Source organism: Cololabis saira, chromosome 21, assembly GCF_033807715.1.
Source record: "Cololabis saira isolate AMF1-May2022 chromosome 21, fColSai1.1, whole genome shotgun sequence".
Classification (NCBI taxonomy): domain Eukaryota; kingdom Metazoa; phylum Chordata; class Actinopteri; order Beloniformes; family Belonidae; genus Cololabis; species Cololabis saira.
Window position 1 is genome coordinate 8,202,460 of NC_084607.1, and position 12,248 is coordinate 8,214,707.

At 39.6% G+C, this 12,248-nt stretch overlaps 1 protein-coding gene across 2 annotated transcripts; it reads left to right on the forward strand.

Annotated features, from left to right (window-relative positions):
• Positions 1-286: 286 nt before the first annotated feature.
• akt1s1 (AKT1 substrate 1 (proline-rich)) lies at positions 287-11,686 on the forward strand. Of its 2 annotated transcripts, none has more exons than XM_061711144.1 (6): positions 287-413; positions 2,191-2,917; positions 4,082-4,343; positions 5,492-5,575; positions 5,647-5,822; positions 8,535-11,686. In XM_061711144.1, the coding sequence occupies exons 2-6, from the start codon at positions 2,531-2,533 to the stop codon at positions 8,670-8,672; spliced, it is 1,047 nt and encodes a 348-aa protein (XP_061567128.1). In that variant the 5' UTR covers positions 287-413; positions 2,191-2,530; the 3' UTR covers positions 8,673-11,686. The 2 variants fall into 2 exon arrangements, with proteins under 2 accessions (XP_061567128.1, XP_061567129.1); XM_061711145.1 differs by having other exon boundaries at positions 4,082-4,337.
• The last annotated feature ends 562 nt before the right edge of the window (positions 11,687-12,248 follow it).

Genomic DNA, 12,248 nt, shown 5'->3' on the forward strand with positions numbered 1-12,248 from the left:
CTGGTCCTAAACATTTTTAAGGATGACACTAACTTAATAACTTAATATATTGCCTGTGAACATAGAAGGGGAACAGTTTTTGAACGTTACTAAATTATTACGTCATGTACATAGAAACTTTTGCAAGATGGCAAAAAACTATTATAATTCGACCCCAACAAATGTTACTTTTCACAAAGACATATTTAAATTAAATTAAGACCTTAATTTAGTTGTAGAAAAGTAAAAGACTATCGCAGCTTTTACGCTGAAAGTCTAAGCGGAAGCGCCTGACTGACGGCGGCCGCTTTGCTGCTCTGGTGTCGCTGCTGGCTGGGGGAGAGAAACCGTGGGAGAGGGCACAATCCGTGGGACTAAAAACAACATTAAAGCTCGATTAACATCTGGCAAGGTTGAAGAAGGAAAGTGAACCGGTAGGTGACCGTCTTTTCTTTTCTCACTTGTCACATTTGCGGATTCCTGGCCGCTGTTAAAGCCTGAAAAATGGAGGTGAAATGTGGCTCCATCAGGAGGAGGTTGCACACAACACTGAGCAAACAAGCAGATAAACAACAGCAGCTGCAGCAGCAGTGGCTGTGGCAGCAGCAGGGCTGATAAAGTCTGCGACATGCAGCTTTTAAACGAGGTAGATGTGATTGCGAGGATGGCAGAAAGCCAGTTTTTACAGGAGAGCCTCATTACTCAGCGCTCACGTTGCACGTCGCTACAGTTGTTAGCTTTGGTCTTGCAGAGGAAAGGAGGGCTGAGACAGGCAGCTCCAACTCTTCTGCATGTTTACATGATTACCTGCACTTATCTGAACGGGTTTAGTCAGTTTTTCAATGCACAAGCATGATTTCTACAATTAAAGTCTTGCAGCTCATGTTTTTTTTAAATTGTTATCATAGTTTTAATTAGGGCTGTTCGATTTTGCCCAAAAATAAAATCTCGATTTTTTTCTCTCAAAATCCGATTTTCGATTACGATTATTTTGTGAATTGACAAAAGGCAAAGAAATGATTTCAAATATGCTGTTTTTTTATTGAACATTTGCCCTATTGGGCTTTAAGTGCAAACTTTGCTCTTATTAAACCAAAAATGAATGAATAAAGTGCAAAGCTCTGTAAAATAAGTTGAAAAAAAGTTTTAAAAAATATAATAAAATATAAAGTTTTATCTCTGAAAAAAAATCAGCAAATCAGCACTTGCAAACATACAGTAAGGTATATTTCCAATTAAATAAAACAAGACATTTTCTAATTAAACTAAACTGGGTCTTTGCATGCTAAATAATAATGCAACCCATGAAGGAGGTAGAGGTGTGTAATGTCAGTCATTACATTTGCTATTCACATTTGCAAGTTTTTTGCAAGGAACACGAGCCGGTCTACCGCATCTGGCTTGAGGGATGCCCGGTGGCATGTTACAACGCCCCCTCCTACACTAAAGAGCCTCTCCCATGGGGCACTTGTCGCAGGTATTGAGAGGTATTTCCACCATCATTAATATGGTATCAATCATTAATATGTGTGCAGACAAGGTAAAAAAAATAAATAAATAAATAAAGAAAAAAAGTGAAAAATCGATTTTACGAGTTTCACGTTTTAACATCGTTCTAATTACATAATCACGATTACGATTTAAAATCGATTAATCGAACAGCCCTAGTTTTAATTATTGCTGCAATGGTTGCTGTCATCATTAGTGTAAGTTTTTCCTTATCACTATAATTTGTAAGGCAACTACAAACGCATGGAGTGCTGCTGGGTGTATAAAAAGTAAACTTCAGGTGCTCTTCGGCATGGGGATCCAAAAGATTCAAAAACGATTTAGAAAAACCGAGGCACTCAAGAAGTTAGAAAAATATAAAAGGCCTTTACTAAATCATGGCTTAAAAAAGTTAAAATGCCTAGAAAAAGTAAAAAATTCCAATTAGTCAGTCTTTCAATGCACAAGCATGATTTCTATAATTAAAGTCTTGCAGCTCATGTTTTTTTTAATTGTTATCATAGTTTTAATTATTGCTGCAATGGTTGCTGTCATCATTAGTGTAAGTTTTTCCTTATCACTATAATTTGTATTTTAGTTGAACTTTTTCATTACTCTATGTGAACTTACGGGTGGACCCCAGGAAGATTAGTAGCTGCTAATGGGGATCCAATCAAATAAACAAATAAATGTTATGCTGTTTTTTGTCTTTTTTGTTTTTAGGTATCACCAGCAAGTTGGCAACATCTCTTCTCTCCCCTGGCTCTCCAGTTTGTAAAGACACCATCCAAAGTATCATATCTTAATGTCACCCAGTGCCTCTTTATCGGACAAGTTTTAACTTTCCACTTCATTTTCATCAGTGCAAAAATCTGCAATCCGCACCAGCAAGAAACCAACTTAAGGAAACTCAGACAGACGCCCCCTCAGCCACCAAAGTCAGTCCCGGTTCAGTCACAGTCCAAGCTCCTGCTACATTTTGCACCACTCATCACTGTTATTAAGTTATTGCATCAAGCCATTTTTCGACTGAGGGTTTCTTTAAAGAGTAGTTAGCACCATTATGGCCTCCATCACCCAGTCATCCGAGCCTGAAATCCCAGACAACCACAAGGAGAGCTGGCTGGCGCTGCTCTCTGCAGCAGAAGCTTACTGCCAAAAGTCTGGCTGCGACCTGGCCATACTCACCGCCTGCAAGAAGTTCCGGCCGTCCACCGGGGAAGGAGAAGGAGGGAAGAAACGGGAGGGCGGCACCACCTTCCCCAGGGAGTGCGATTTCTCCTACAACGTGTGGGGTCAGGGCTTCCTGGCGGAGTCGGCGCGCCGCTACATGGACGACATCGGCGTGCTGCACTCCACCACCATGCTAACAACCCAAAAACATGCGCGTCAATCAGCGGAGGGAGCCAAGCTCGTGGTGGACTTCACGCCCGACCCTGGACACAAGGGGGTGAGTGAACGTCTGTGCTAGGGCTGGGGATCCATTCAAATATCAAGAATCGATTCTGATTCTTAAGATTCAGAATCGATTATCACGATTTGATTTGATCCGATATTGATTTGGGTTACTGTTAATAAAACAGTTTTTTCAGCTGTTGCATGAATTATATGACTGTCTAGTTATGCAACATATTAATACTAGTATTATATTGAGATTCAACAGCAAGTATTGGCAGCTAATGATGCTGTAAGGACCAATCAGCTCCCAGAATGCTGATAGAACTGAAGCAGAAACATCGTGGGTCAGAATTACCAAACAGATCCAGGGAGGAAACAGAGACGGATGAAATCGCTTTTATTTTTTCCCCATTTATGAGAATTTGGTTTTTAACATTTATGCAAATGTAACCCCAAGACAGTATATAAGGCAAAGAAATATAGACAATTTATGCAATTATAACTGAAAACTTTAATGTTTTCATACCTTTAAACATATTTAAAGGCAAAAACATGGCACCAGTTTACGACGGAGTATTAGGGCCAAAATAAGACAAAATAAATTGGAAATTACGAGAATAAAGTCGTAAAATTACGAGAATAAAGTCGTAATATTACGACTTTATTCTCGCAACAATATGACTTTATTCTCGTAATATTATGACTATATTCTCGCAACATTAGGCTATGACTTTATTCTCGTAATATTGCAACTTTATTCTCGTAATATTACGACTTTATTCTCGTAACATTAGGTTTTGACTTTATTCTCGTAATATTATGACTTTATTCTCGTAATATTATGACTTTATTCTCGTAATATTATGACTTTATTCTCGTAATATTAGGTTTTGACTTTATTCTCGTAATTTCCAATTATTATTTTTTTGTCTTAGTTTGGCCCTAATACTCCGTCGTACCAGTTATTCTCGTGTCCAACAAAATATTCCTTTTTTGGGCATAAACAAAAAAGTTGTAATGTAATGATGAAAAAAAAAAACATTTTTTTTTTTTTTTTTAAATCGATCTTTAGACATATGAATCGATTTTTAGGAATTAATATGAGAATCGATTTAAAATCGGAGAATCGATCTTTTCAACACAGGCCTAGTCTGTGCTGCTCTCCGCTCGGATGTTTCCATCAGAGAAGCTCACGGTGCACTTCTCTCCCCTGCAGAGCTTCACGGGCGACGGCAGCCTGGGCGGCGTGAGCCCCAACGGGCGGCTGTACTCCCAGAGCTACCCGTCCATCTACAGCCCCGGGGCCGTGAGCGGCCAGGGCGACAACAGCAACGGAGAGAGGGAGCGGGAGAGGAGCGTCATGGAGGCCGAGCGGGGGAGACAGAGGTCTGGGATCGTGGATCTGGAGGAAGAGTGTGAGGAAGAGGAAGACGAGGAGGACATGGACGAGAGACGACAATATGGAAATGAAGGTGCCGGTGAGGAATGAGGCGTAAAACTGTTGTCACCAGCAAAATCTAAACTATTAAGAGTGTCCTAAAGGTTTGGAGCATCCGAAATAGTCTAAATCAGGGGTGTCAAATGTGCGGCCCGAGTGAGATTTTCATGCGGCCCGCAAGAAGTTTCCAACGCACAAAACCTAAAAAGGAAGGCATAAATAATTGCCATGAATCGCAGCATATCCGATAATATATTTCTTCTACAAATCCATCGTTATTCCACAAAGAGAGCAGTTTGACATTTTTTTAGTTTTCTAGAATGCATTTGCCGATTTTATTTCTTTGTAGACGGTCGTTTATTTTTATTAACTGACTACTATTATATATTTTCGCAGGAAAAATATCACTGCTAAAAAAGATGATAGAAGATATTTATTCGGAGAATTTCAGTTTTGAATACGAGGATAGTGACAAAATAAAACAGTTAAAAGAGAAGTGCTGACTTTTTCGGCACACTGGCGTAAATATCCGCGCCAATTTTTAAAAATAAATACACTTAATTGTACTGGAAAAATCTCTAAATCACAAAGAAACACTCTCGGATGTAATAAGAAAGATTTTGCTTTTAATTACATTTCCTATAAAAAAGCGAAATATAAAAAAAACATACTTGTTTCTGTTTATCTTTGTAAAATGATATTAAAAGTATTATACATAATTTGAAAAAAAAATGAGAAATTTCAAGAAAAGATCCTGAAGAAATACATTTTACATAATTAGAGTGTAAACAAAGTGCATATTTCCTTTAAAATTAACTAAACTGATATTGGATTAGATAACCATAGTAAAAAAAAAAAAGAATTTGAAAAACTAAATTTTGCACCGTTTTTGTTATTTTGAGCGTGCGGCCCGCAAGAAAAAAATTGGTCAAATCCGGCCCGCCAAGCAAAATTAGTTTGACACCCCTGGTCTAAATGCAAGTAGTAAATACTTGAATACATTTATTTGTATTTATTAGTCGCCTTTCATGGCAGTCAAGGTCGCCGTACACCAATCAAAATATGAAAACACAATTTAAACAACAGAAAACAGCAGTTTTGCTGGTAGATAATCACAACAAAGCACTGACTCAGAGCTAGACGGGACATGACGGTACATTATTTCTCCTGATTATGTTTCTTCCTCAGGTGTGTTTTCGATGGATGAGGACTCTCTCTCTCGGGACTGCGAACCGTTCTTTGAGTCTGACGGAGAGGAAGAGAGCACCGATGGTAAGCCGTTGTTTCTCCACCCGTAATTACACGTTTCTGGATCACTGACGTTGATTTCTCCCCCCGACCAGGCTCCCTGAGTGAGGACGCGCCGCCGCCATCGTCGCGCGCGATGGCCGTGGGTCAGCCGGCGTTCATGTCGCGCCACAGCCACCCCATGGCTCTGGCCCGCTCGCTGCCCGTGTCGGTGCCCGTGTGGGGGTGCAAAGGAGGCCGAGCTCAGGGAGACAACAACAGCGGTGAACGGGTGAGCACCAGCCGTCCTGGAGACGCCAACCGCTTCCTTTAAATTTGGGAATTCTCTGTTAGTCTGTGTTGAGTAATCTATGACTGGGTCTTGATGGGGACAAAGACAAAGTGACTTGAAGAGTATAGGGCTGGGCGATATGGACCAAAAGTCATATCTCGATATTTTCTAGCTGAATGGCGATACTCGATATATATCGATATTTTTTCTGTGACATAATTGGTGTTTCCCCCAAAGCATTATAGCATAGCATCTCTGTTAGCTTCATTTTTTTCTGAGGCAAACCCTTTAAAAAACTGTCAGTTTTAATACAAAGCCTCGTGCCAAATGTCACACAGGTACCTTTGTTAACAGAGGTCTGCACAATATCAACATGTATAAAACAAATGAAATAAAAATAAACTGCCTGCATATATAGAATAAAAATGCTTCTTGAATAAAATAAAACAAATATCCCTTTCCTGCATAACAATTAAATTAAAATACACTGTGCAATTAATACAATGTAGACAGTAACAGGCAGACTTTTCCACTGAGGTTGACAGTTGTGCAAATAACAAAACATTTGTGCAAATCTCTAATAAAACATTCAAGTCAATTTGTCACAAAATAAGCTTTATCAAAATCATTAATTTTTTTATTTTTTTTTTAATCGATATATACGATATTGTCTCGTACCATATCGCGTTTGAAAATATATCGATATATATTAAAATCTCGATATATCGCCCAGCCCTAAGCTGTTGTGAAGTGGCACTTCATCAGAGGAAGAAACTTACAAAGGTTTTACCTTCACTGGAGCTGGTTCTTGTGATTCTGGTGCATTTGGGGATTGCATTTCAGAACTGAACTCTAAGTTTTAGTCGACTTTAATTACTAAAACAATCGTTTTATAGCTTTTTCTTGCACAGAATATTTTTACAACACAAATATTTGGATCCGAGTGGTGGACTGCTTCTCAGTCCAAACACACTGAAAACCACATGAATAACTCCACCATGTCATTTCTTCAGGCTACGTTAGATCTCTGGATGTTCCTCCAGGTTTATTTTAAGGTTTCATTTGCTGTTTTAGCCGTATGTTTAGGTTTTCCTGCACTTAATTATCGTGTTTTGCGGTCGTCTTGTCCGTAGCTGGATCAGTGAACAGTAGCCTGGATGTTGATGTGACACGGATGAGTCTCGCTTCACGACACCTGCTGCACCTGTTCTGGTTTGGTCTGTTGGGGAATCAGTAAAACGCTTTTAGCATTGGGGAAAAACAGGTTTCTTGTTTTTACTGGAGACATAGTCACATAATGGGGGTTATACGGCTTTTATTTAAAAAATGAATAAATAAAATACTAGGAAGGAAGGAAGAGAGAAAACAAGGAAAGAAGGAAGGAAGGAAGGGAGAAAAGAGGAAGGGAAGAAGGAAGGAGAGAGCAGGAGGAAAGAAAGAAGGAAGGGAAAAAAGAAGGAAGGGAAAAAAGAAGGAAGAAAGAAATGAAGGAACGAAGGAAATGAGCCTGAAAGAAAGAAAGAAAGAAAGAAAGAAAGAAAGAAAGAAAGAAAGAAATGAGAAAGAAAGAAAGAAATGAGCCAGAAAGAAAGAAAGAAAGAAAGAAAGAAAGAAAGAAAGAAAGAAAGAAAGAAAGAAAGAAATGAGCCAGAAAGAAAGAAATGAGCCAGAAAGAAAGAAAGAAAGAAAGAAAGAAATGAGCCAGAAAGAAAGAAATGAGCCTGAAAGAAAGAAAGAAAGAAAGAAAGAAAGAAAGAAAGAAAGAAAGAAATGAGAAAGAAAGAAAGAAATGAGAAAGAAAGAAAGAAATGAGCCAGAAAGAAAGAAAGAAAGAAAGAAAGAAAGAAAGAAATGAGCCAGAAAGAAAGAAAGAAAGAAAGAAATGAGCCAGAAAGAAAGAAATGAGCCAGAAAGAAAGAAAGAAAGAAAGAAAGAAAGAAATGAGCCAGAAAGAAAGAAAGAAAGAAAGAAATGAGCCAGAAAGAAAGAAATGAGCCAGAAAGAAAGAAAGAAATGAGCCAGAAAGAAAGAAAGAAAGAAAGAAAGAAATGAGCCAGAAAGAAAGAAAGAAAGAAAGAAAGAAAGAAAGAAAGAAAGAAAGAAATGAGCCAGAAAGAAAGAAAGAAAGAAAGAAAGAAAGAAAGAAATGAGAAAGAAAGAAAGAAATGAGCCAGAAAGAAAGAAAGAAAGAAATGAGCCAGAAGGAAAGAAAGAAAAAAGGATAAATTCCCGTTGATGTGTTTTTTTGTGGCGGATCTGAGAGCGAGATAGATTTATAGTTACAAAGGTGGAGTTGAATTGGTATTTTTTTATCATCATTTTTATCGTTATGGGGATAAATGCCAGAAATGATGGTGATAAATGTTTTAGTCCACACCGCCCATCCCTAGTCTGAGTCCTTTAGGTGGAACTGATTTTCTGGGGGTGAAAAAGCAAATTGAAAGAACTTGTTTTTTTAGGCTTCAGTTGATCCAGACTTATTTATTCCGTCTGGAGACAAAGACGCCATTGAGTCCCGGCCGCTGATCAAGCAGCTAACAGCCACGACGGATCCCTGCGTTCATGTGACTGTAAAAGTGTCTGGGGTCATGCTCAGCAAGTAACTGTTCGGAATGTCAAACATCGTGTTTTTGAACAACCTGAACAGAAAAATCCTTTGCGAGCAGCTGGTGTCTCGGTGTGTTTCTGACCGACTATGTTCCCATCTCCCAGGTGGGCTGCGCGGACCTGGAGCACATCGCCGCCAGCATGAAGGCCCTGCTGGCCCCCGGGGCCACGGACGGGACGGAGATGTTCGGGGCGCTGCCGCGGCCGCGCCTCAACACCGGGGACTTCTCCCTCAAGCACTGAGGGCGGGCCGGGGAGGGCGAGCGAGCGGAGAGACGGAGAAAGGGATGAAGGGAGAGGGTCAGAGAGAGGTCAGAGAGAGGTCGTAGCGGCGGTCGGAGGTCGGAGGGAACCTGGAATATCTGGCAAATGTGACATACAGTATGTGAAACAGTGTTAAAGCTAGTAACTCCGTTTGTTTCTCACTAACATGAATTAACGGCACATGCTTTCAGGAGTATCGTACGTACAAGAAATGTTATGAACACTAATAACATTTTCAACACTACTACCCCCTCGTTGTCTACATCTCACAGCATCTCACAGTACTAGCTGCTGCACATGCAACACTACATTTGGATCCAGCGCCGCGGTGGAGAATCTCTGGGAGGTTTTGCCTTTTGGTCAGATTACCTGTGACGTGAGCTGAAAACCAACAACCCGTCTGCTCGGTTGCTGGTTCTGGTGCTCCACGCCGACCTCCAGCGGCCTCGGCTTTGGGTCGCTAGTTTATCCAAAGCTTGACGTCGCAGCTTTTTCAGAGACGTGAGAAAAAACCCGATGTCTCTCTCATCTTCAGGTTAACAGGCTGAAAAAAAATTCATCACCACCAGCTCTAAAGCTCAGTAATCGGCAAGTGGAGTTCAGTTTGGTTCATGCGCATCTTTTTCTCTTTAATAATAACTTTTTAACCCCCCCCAAAAAAAAAAAAATGACAAAAAAAGAAAACTAGCTTTGGTTTTCAGTGATGGCGATGGGCTCGGGGCTGCGACACCGGGGGTCCGTGTACTTCGCGGCCATCGGTTTTTTGTTTTCAAACGACAAAATAAAAATAGAGATATAATCAGTTTCCCATCTTTTGTTTTGTAATAAAAAACGGAAAACGGATCGTTATATATTATCCTTTATCCGTTTTCATTGATGTGTTTGAAAATCGAAATTGGGAATTAAAACAGCGAGTGGAAAACTCTTTTCTCTATTTCCTATTCGTTTCCAACGGGGGTGGGGGGCAGTATGTTAGAGTTCAGTACATGTAATTGATTGGACGCTGCAGCTGAACGGACTGTCACAACATGATGACGGAGTGAAGACAGATTACAGATTAAACTCATGTTTCACTCCCATGTTTCATATTTGATTTATTTTCTGTTTCAACATTAAAAAAAATCTAAAACTGTTAATTTTCAATCTGATCAACAAAATAACCAGAAACAACTTTCTTCATTTATTACTGCGCATGTGCAATCCCCCCATTTGTCCAATCCTTGTTTTCAGTATCCTTGGAAACGAATAGGAAATAGAGAAAAGAGTTTTCCACTCGCTGTTTTAATTCCCAATTTCGATTTTCAAACACATCAATGAAATTGGATAACGGATAATGGATAACGATCCGTTTTCCGTTTTCCGTTTTTTATTATCAAAACAAAAGATGGGGAACGGATTATTTTGGTTTATTTCTCTTTCTCTATTTTTATTTTGTCATTTGAAAACAAAAAACGGATGGCCTAAAACTGACGGAGCACTCTTGTTCAGAACAATCCTGATTGATTAATAATAATAATTGGCAGCTCACTGTCGGTCCGATGGCGTGAACTGACGCCCCGGAGCTCATGAAAAATGGACAATTCGTATCATAATCTCTTAAGTCACCCTGTTAAAAACGACAGTTTTACACCTTTTTAATTTAGAAAAGCGATTAAACATTAACGACTAGTGTTGTCTGACGCTCGTGTTTCCGCTGAAGTCTCGACAAACGCCTTCCTCCGTTTAATTGGACTCCCTTTTTCCTCCGAAACGCTCTCAGAGGCACGCCGTTAAAACAGTTAATATCAGTAGATGAATGTTGTGATCATAATGGGATGGTGCCGTCGGGTTGCCACACATGATGGAGATAATAAGGAGAAGTTTGTAACGATTCCGCTCAGCTCAAGCATTTCTCTCCAACTCAGGAACGAGGCCAGGCGAACTAAAACCACGGGGCGTTACTTTCTAAAACCGATGATTTCTAGAACAGTTTTAGGTCTTTGATAGAGTTTTTGATGATGTGCTGAAGTCTCTAGAGAGCGTTACTAACGCAGCTCCAGTCCTGTGTGTAGGTGCGGGCCGAGACACCCGCCGGCTTGTTTTGACCTTTGTGGCTTTACGTGTAACGCGGATTTCTCTTGAACCAAAACATAAAATACAAACTTAATTTAACGCTCGCGGTGACGGTAGAGTCGGATCAAGGAATAAAACCTTTCTTTTCTTCTGCAGACTGGAGTGGCTCGCAAGCAGAGTTTAATAAGATGCAGTGCAGCTGAATATCCTGGGCTTATCATTTAATTCTTCACGTATAATTCATGAAGCTCAATTCCCACGGATTCAAAGCACACTGGAATACATAAAAAAAAAAAAAAAAGCAAGGTGTTATTCCCAACTGCTGAGCTCCACATCTAATCCATGTTTCCGTCTGTTTCAGTCTGCAGCAGAGAACCAGAAACTTCTCCAAATTCCTCCTGAAATGTTTGAAAATAGTGAAAAATATTGTTCATTGACTCCAAAAATATGCATTTCTGATCATGTGACCTTCGTTGGACACATGTAGAGGTCAGGTTGAGCTGTCAGCTCCGGTCATTTACCCGGTAAGATGACCAAAAGGCCCGTTGTCACCCCTCAGCGTTAAAGGGGGAGAAGCCAGAGAAATGGTTTATAACAAAAAAAAGCTTCTGACTTGTCGATATGTGAGCAGAGGACACCAGCACCTCCTCCTACATTGCCTATTTTTACTTTTGCCAATGAATGACTGACTGATAGAATGATTGTAAATGAATACCGAATTTTAGGGGATGGTATTTTTTTTCTTTTTAATTTTTTTTTTTCTTCTTTTTGTTCTGAGTTTATTGTTGAGATGGAATGAATGAGGACGTGACTCTGTGTGCGCATGCGAGAGAGAGAGAGAGAGATGGAGTTGGTTTGAAAGGCGACGTGTCCATCTCTGACATTACAAAAACAAATAAATGTACTTTTATGTTTCAAATAAAGGAGCAACACCAAGAAAAGAGACTTGTGCATTATTGTGAGCACTCGTTTAAGGGTGCAGTGTTTCCATCCGCCGCTAGATGGCGACAGAGCGCCACAAGTGAGGCGTCACATACAGGAGCAGATGACGTCAACGTTGATGCAGCATTACAGGACTGTCTCAGAAAATTAGAATATGGTGATTTTCTGTAATGCAATTACAAAAACAAAAATGTCATACATTCTGGATTCATTACAAATCAACTGAAATATTGCAAGCCTTTTATTATTTTATTATTGCTGATCATGGTTTACAGCTTAAGAAAACTTTTAGAATATTCTGGGAATTCTGGGAAAAAATTAGAATATTCTGGGAATCTTAATCTTAAACTGTAAGCCATAATCAGCAATATTAAAATAATAAAAGGCTTGCAATATTTCAGTTGATTTGTAATGAATCCCGAATGTATGACCTTTTTTTATTTATTTTTTAATTGCATTACAGAAAATAAAGAACTTTATCACAATATTCTAATTTTCTGAGACAGTCCTGTACATTCAGGCCATTATAAAGGCTAAACTTTAAAACTATCCAATGCAATA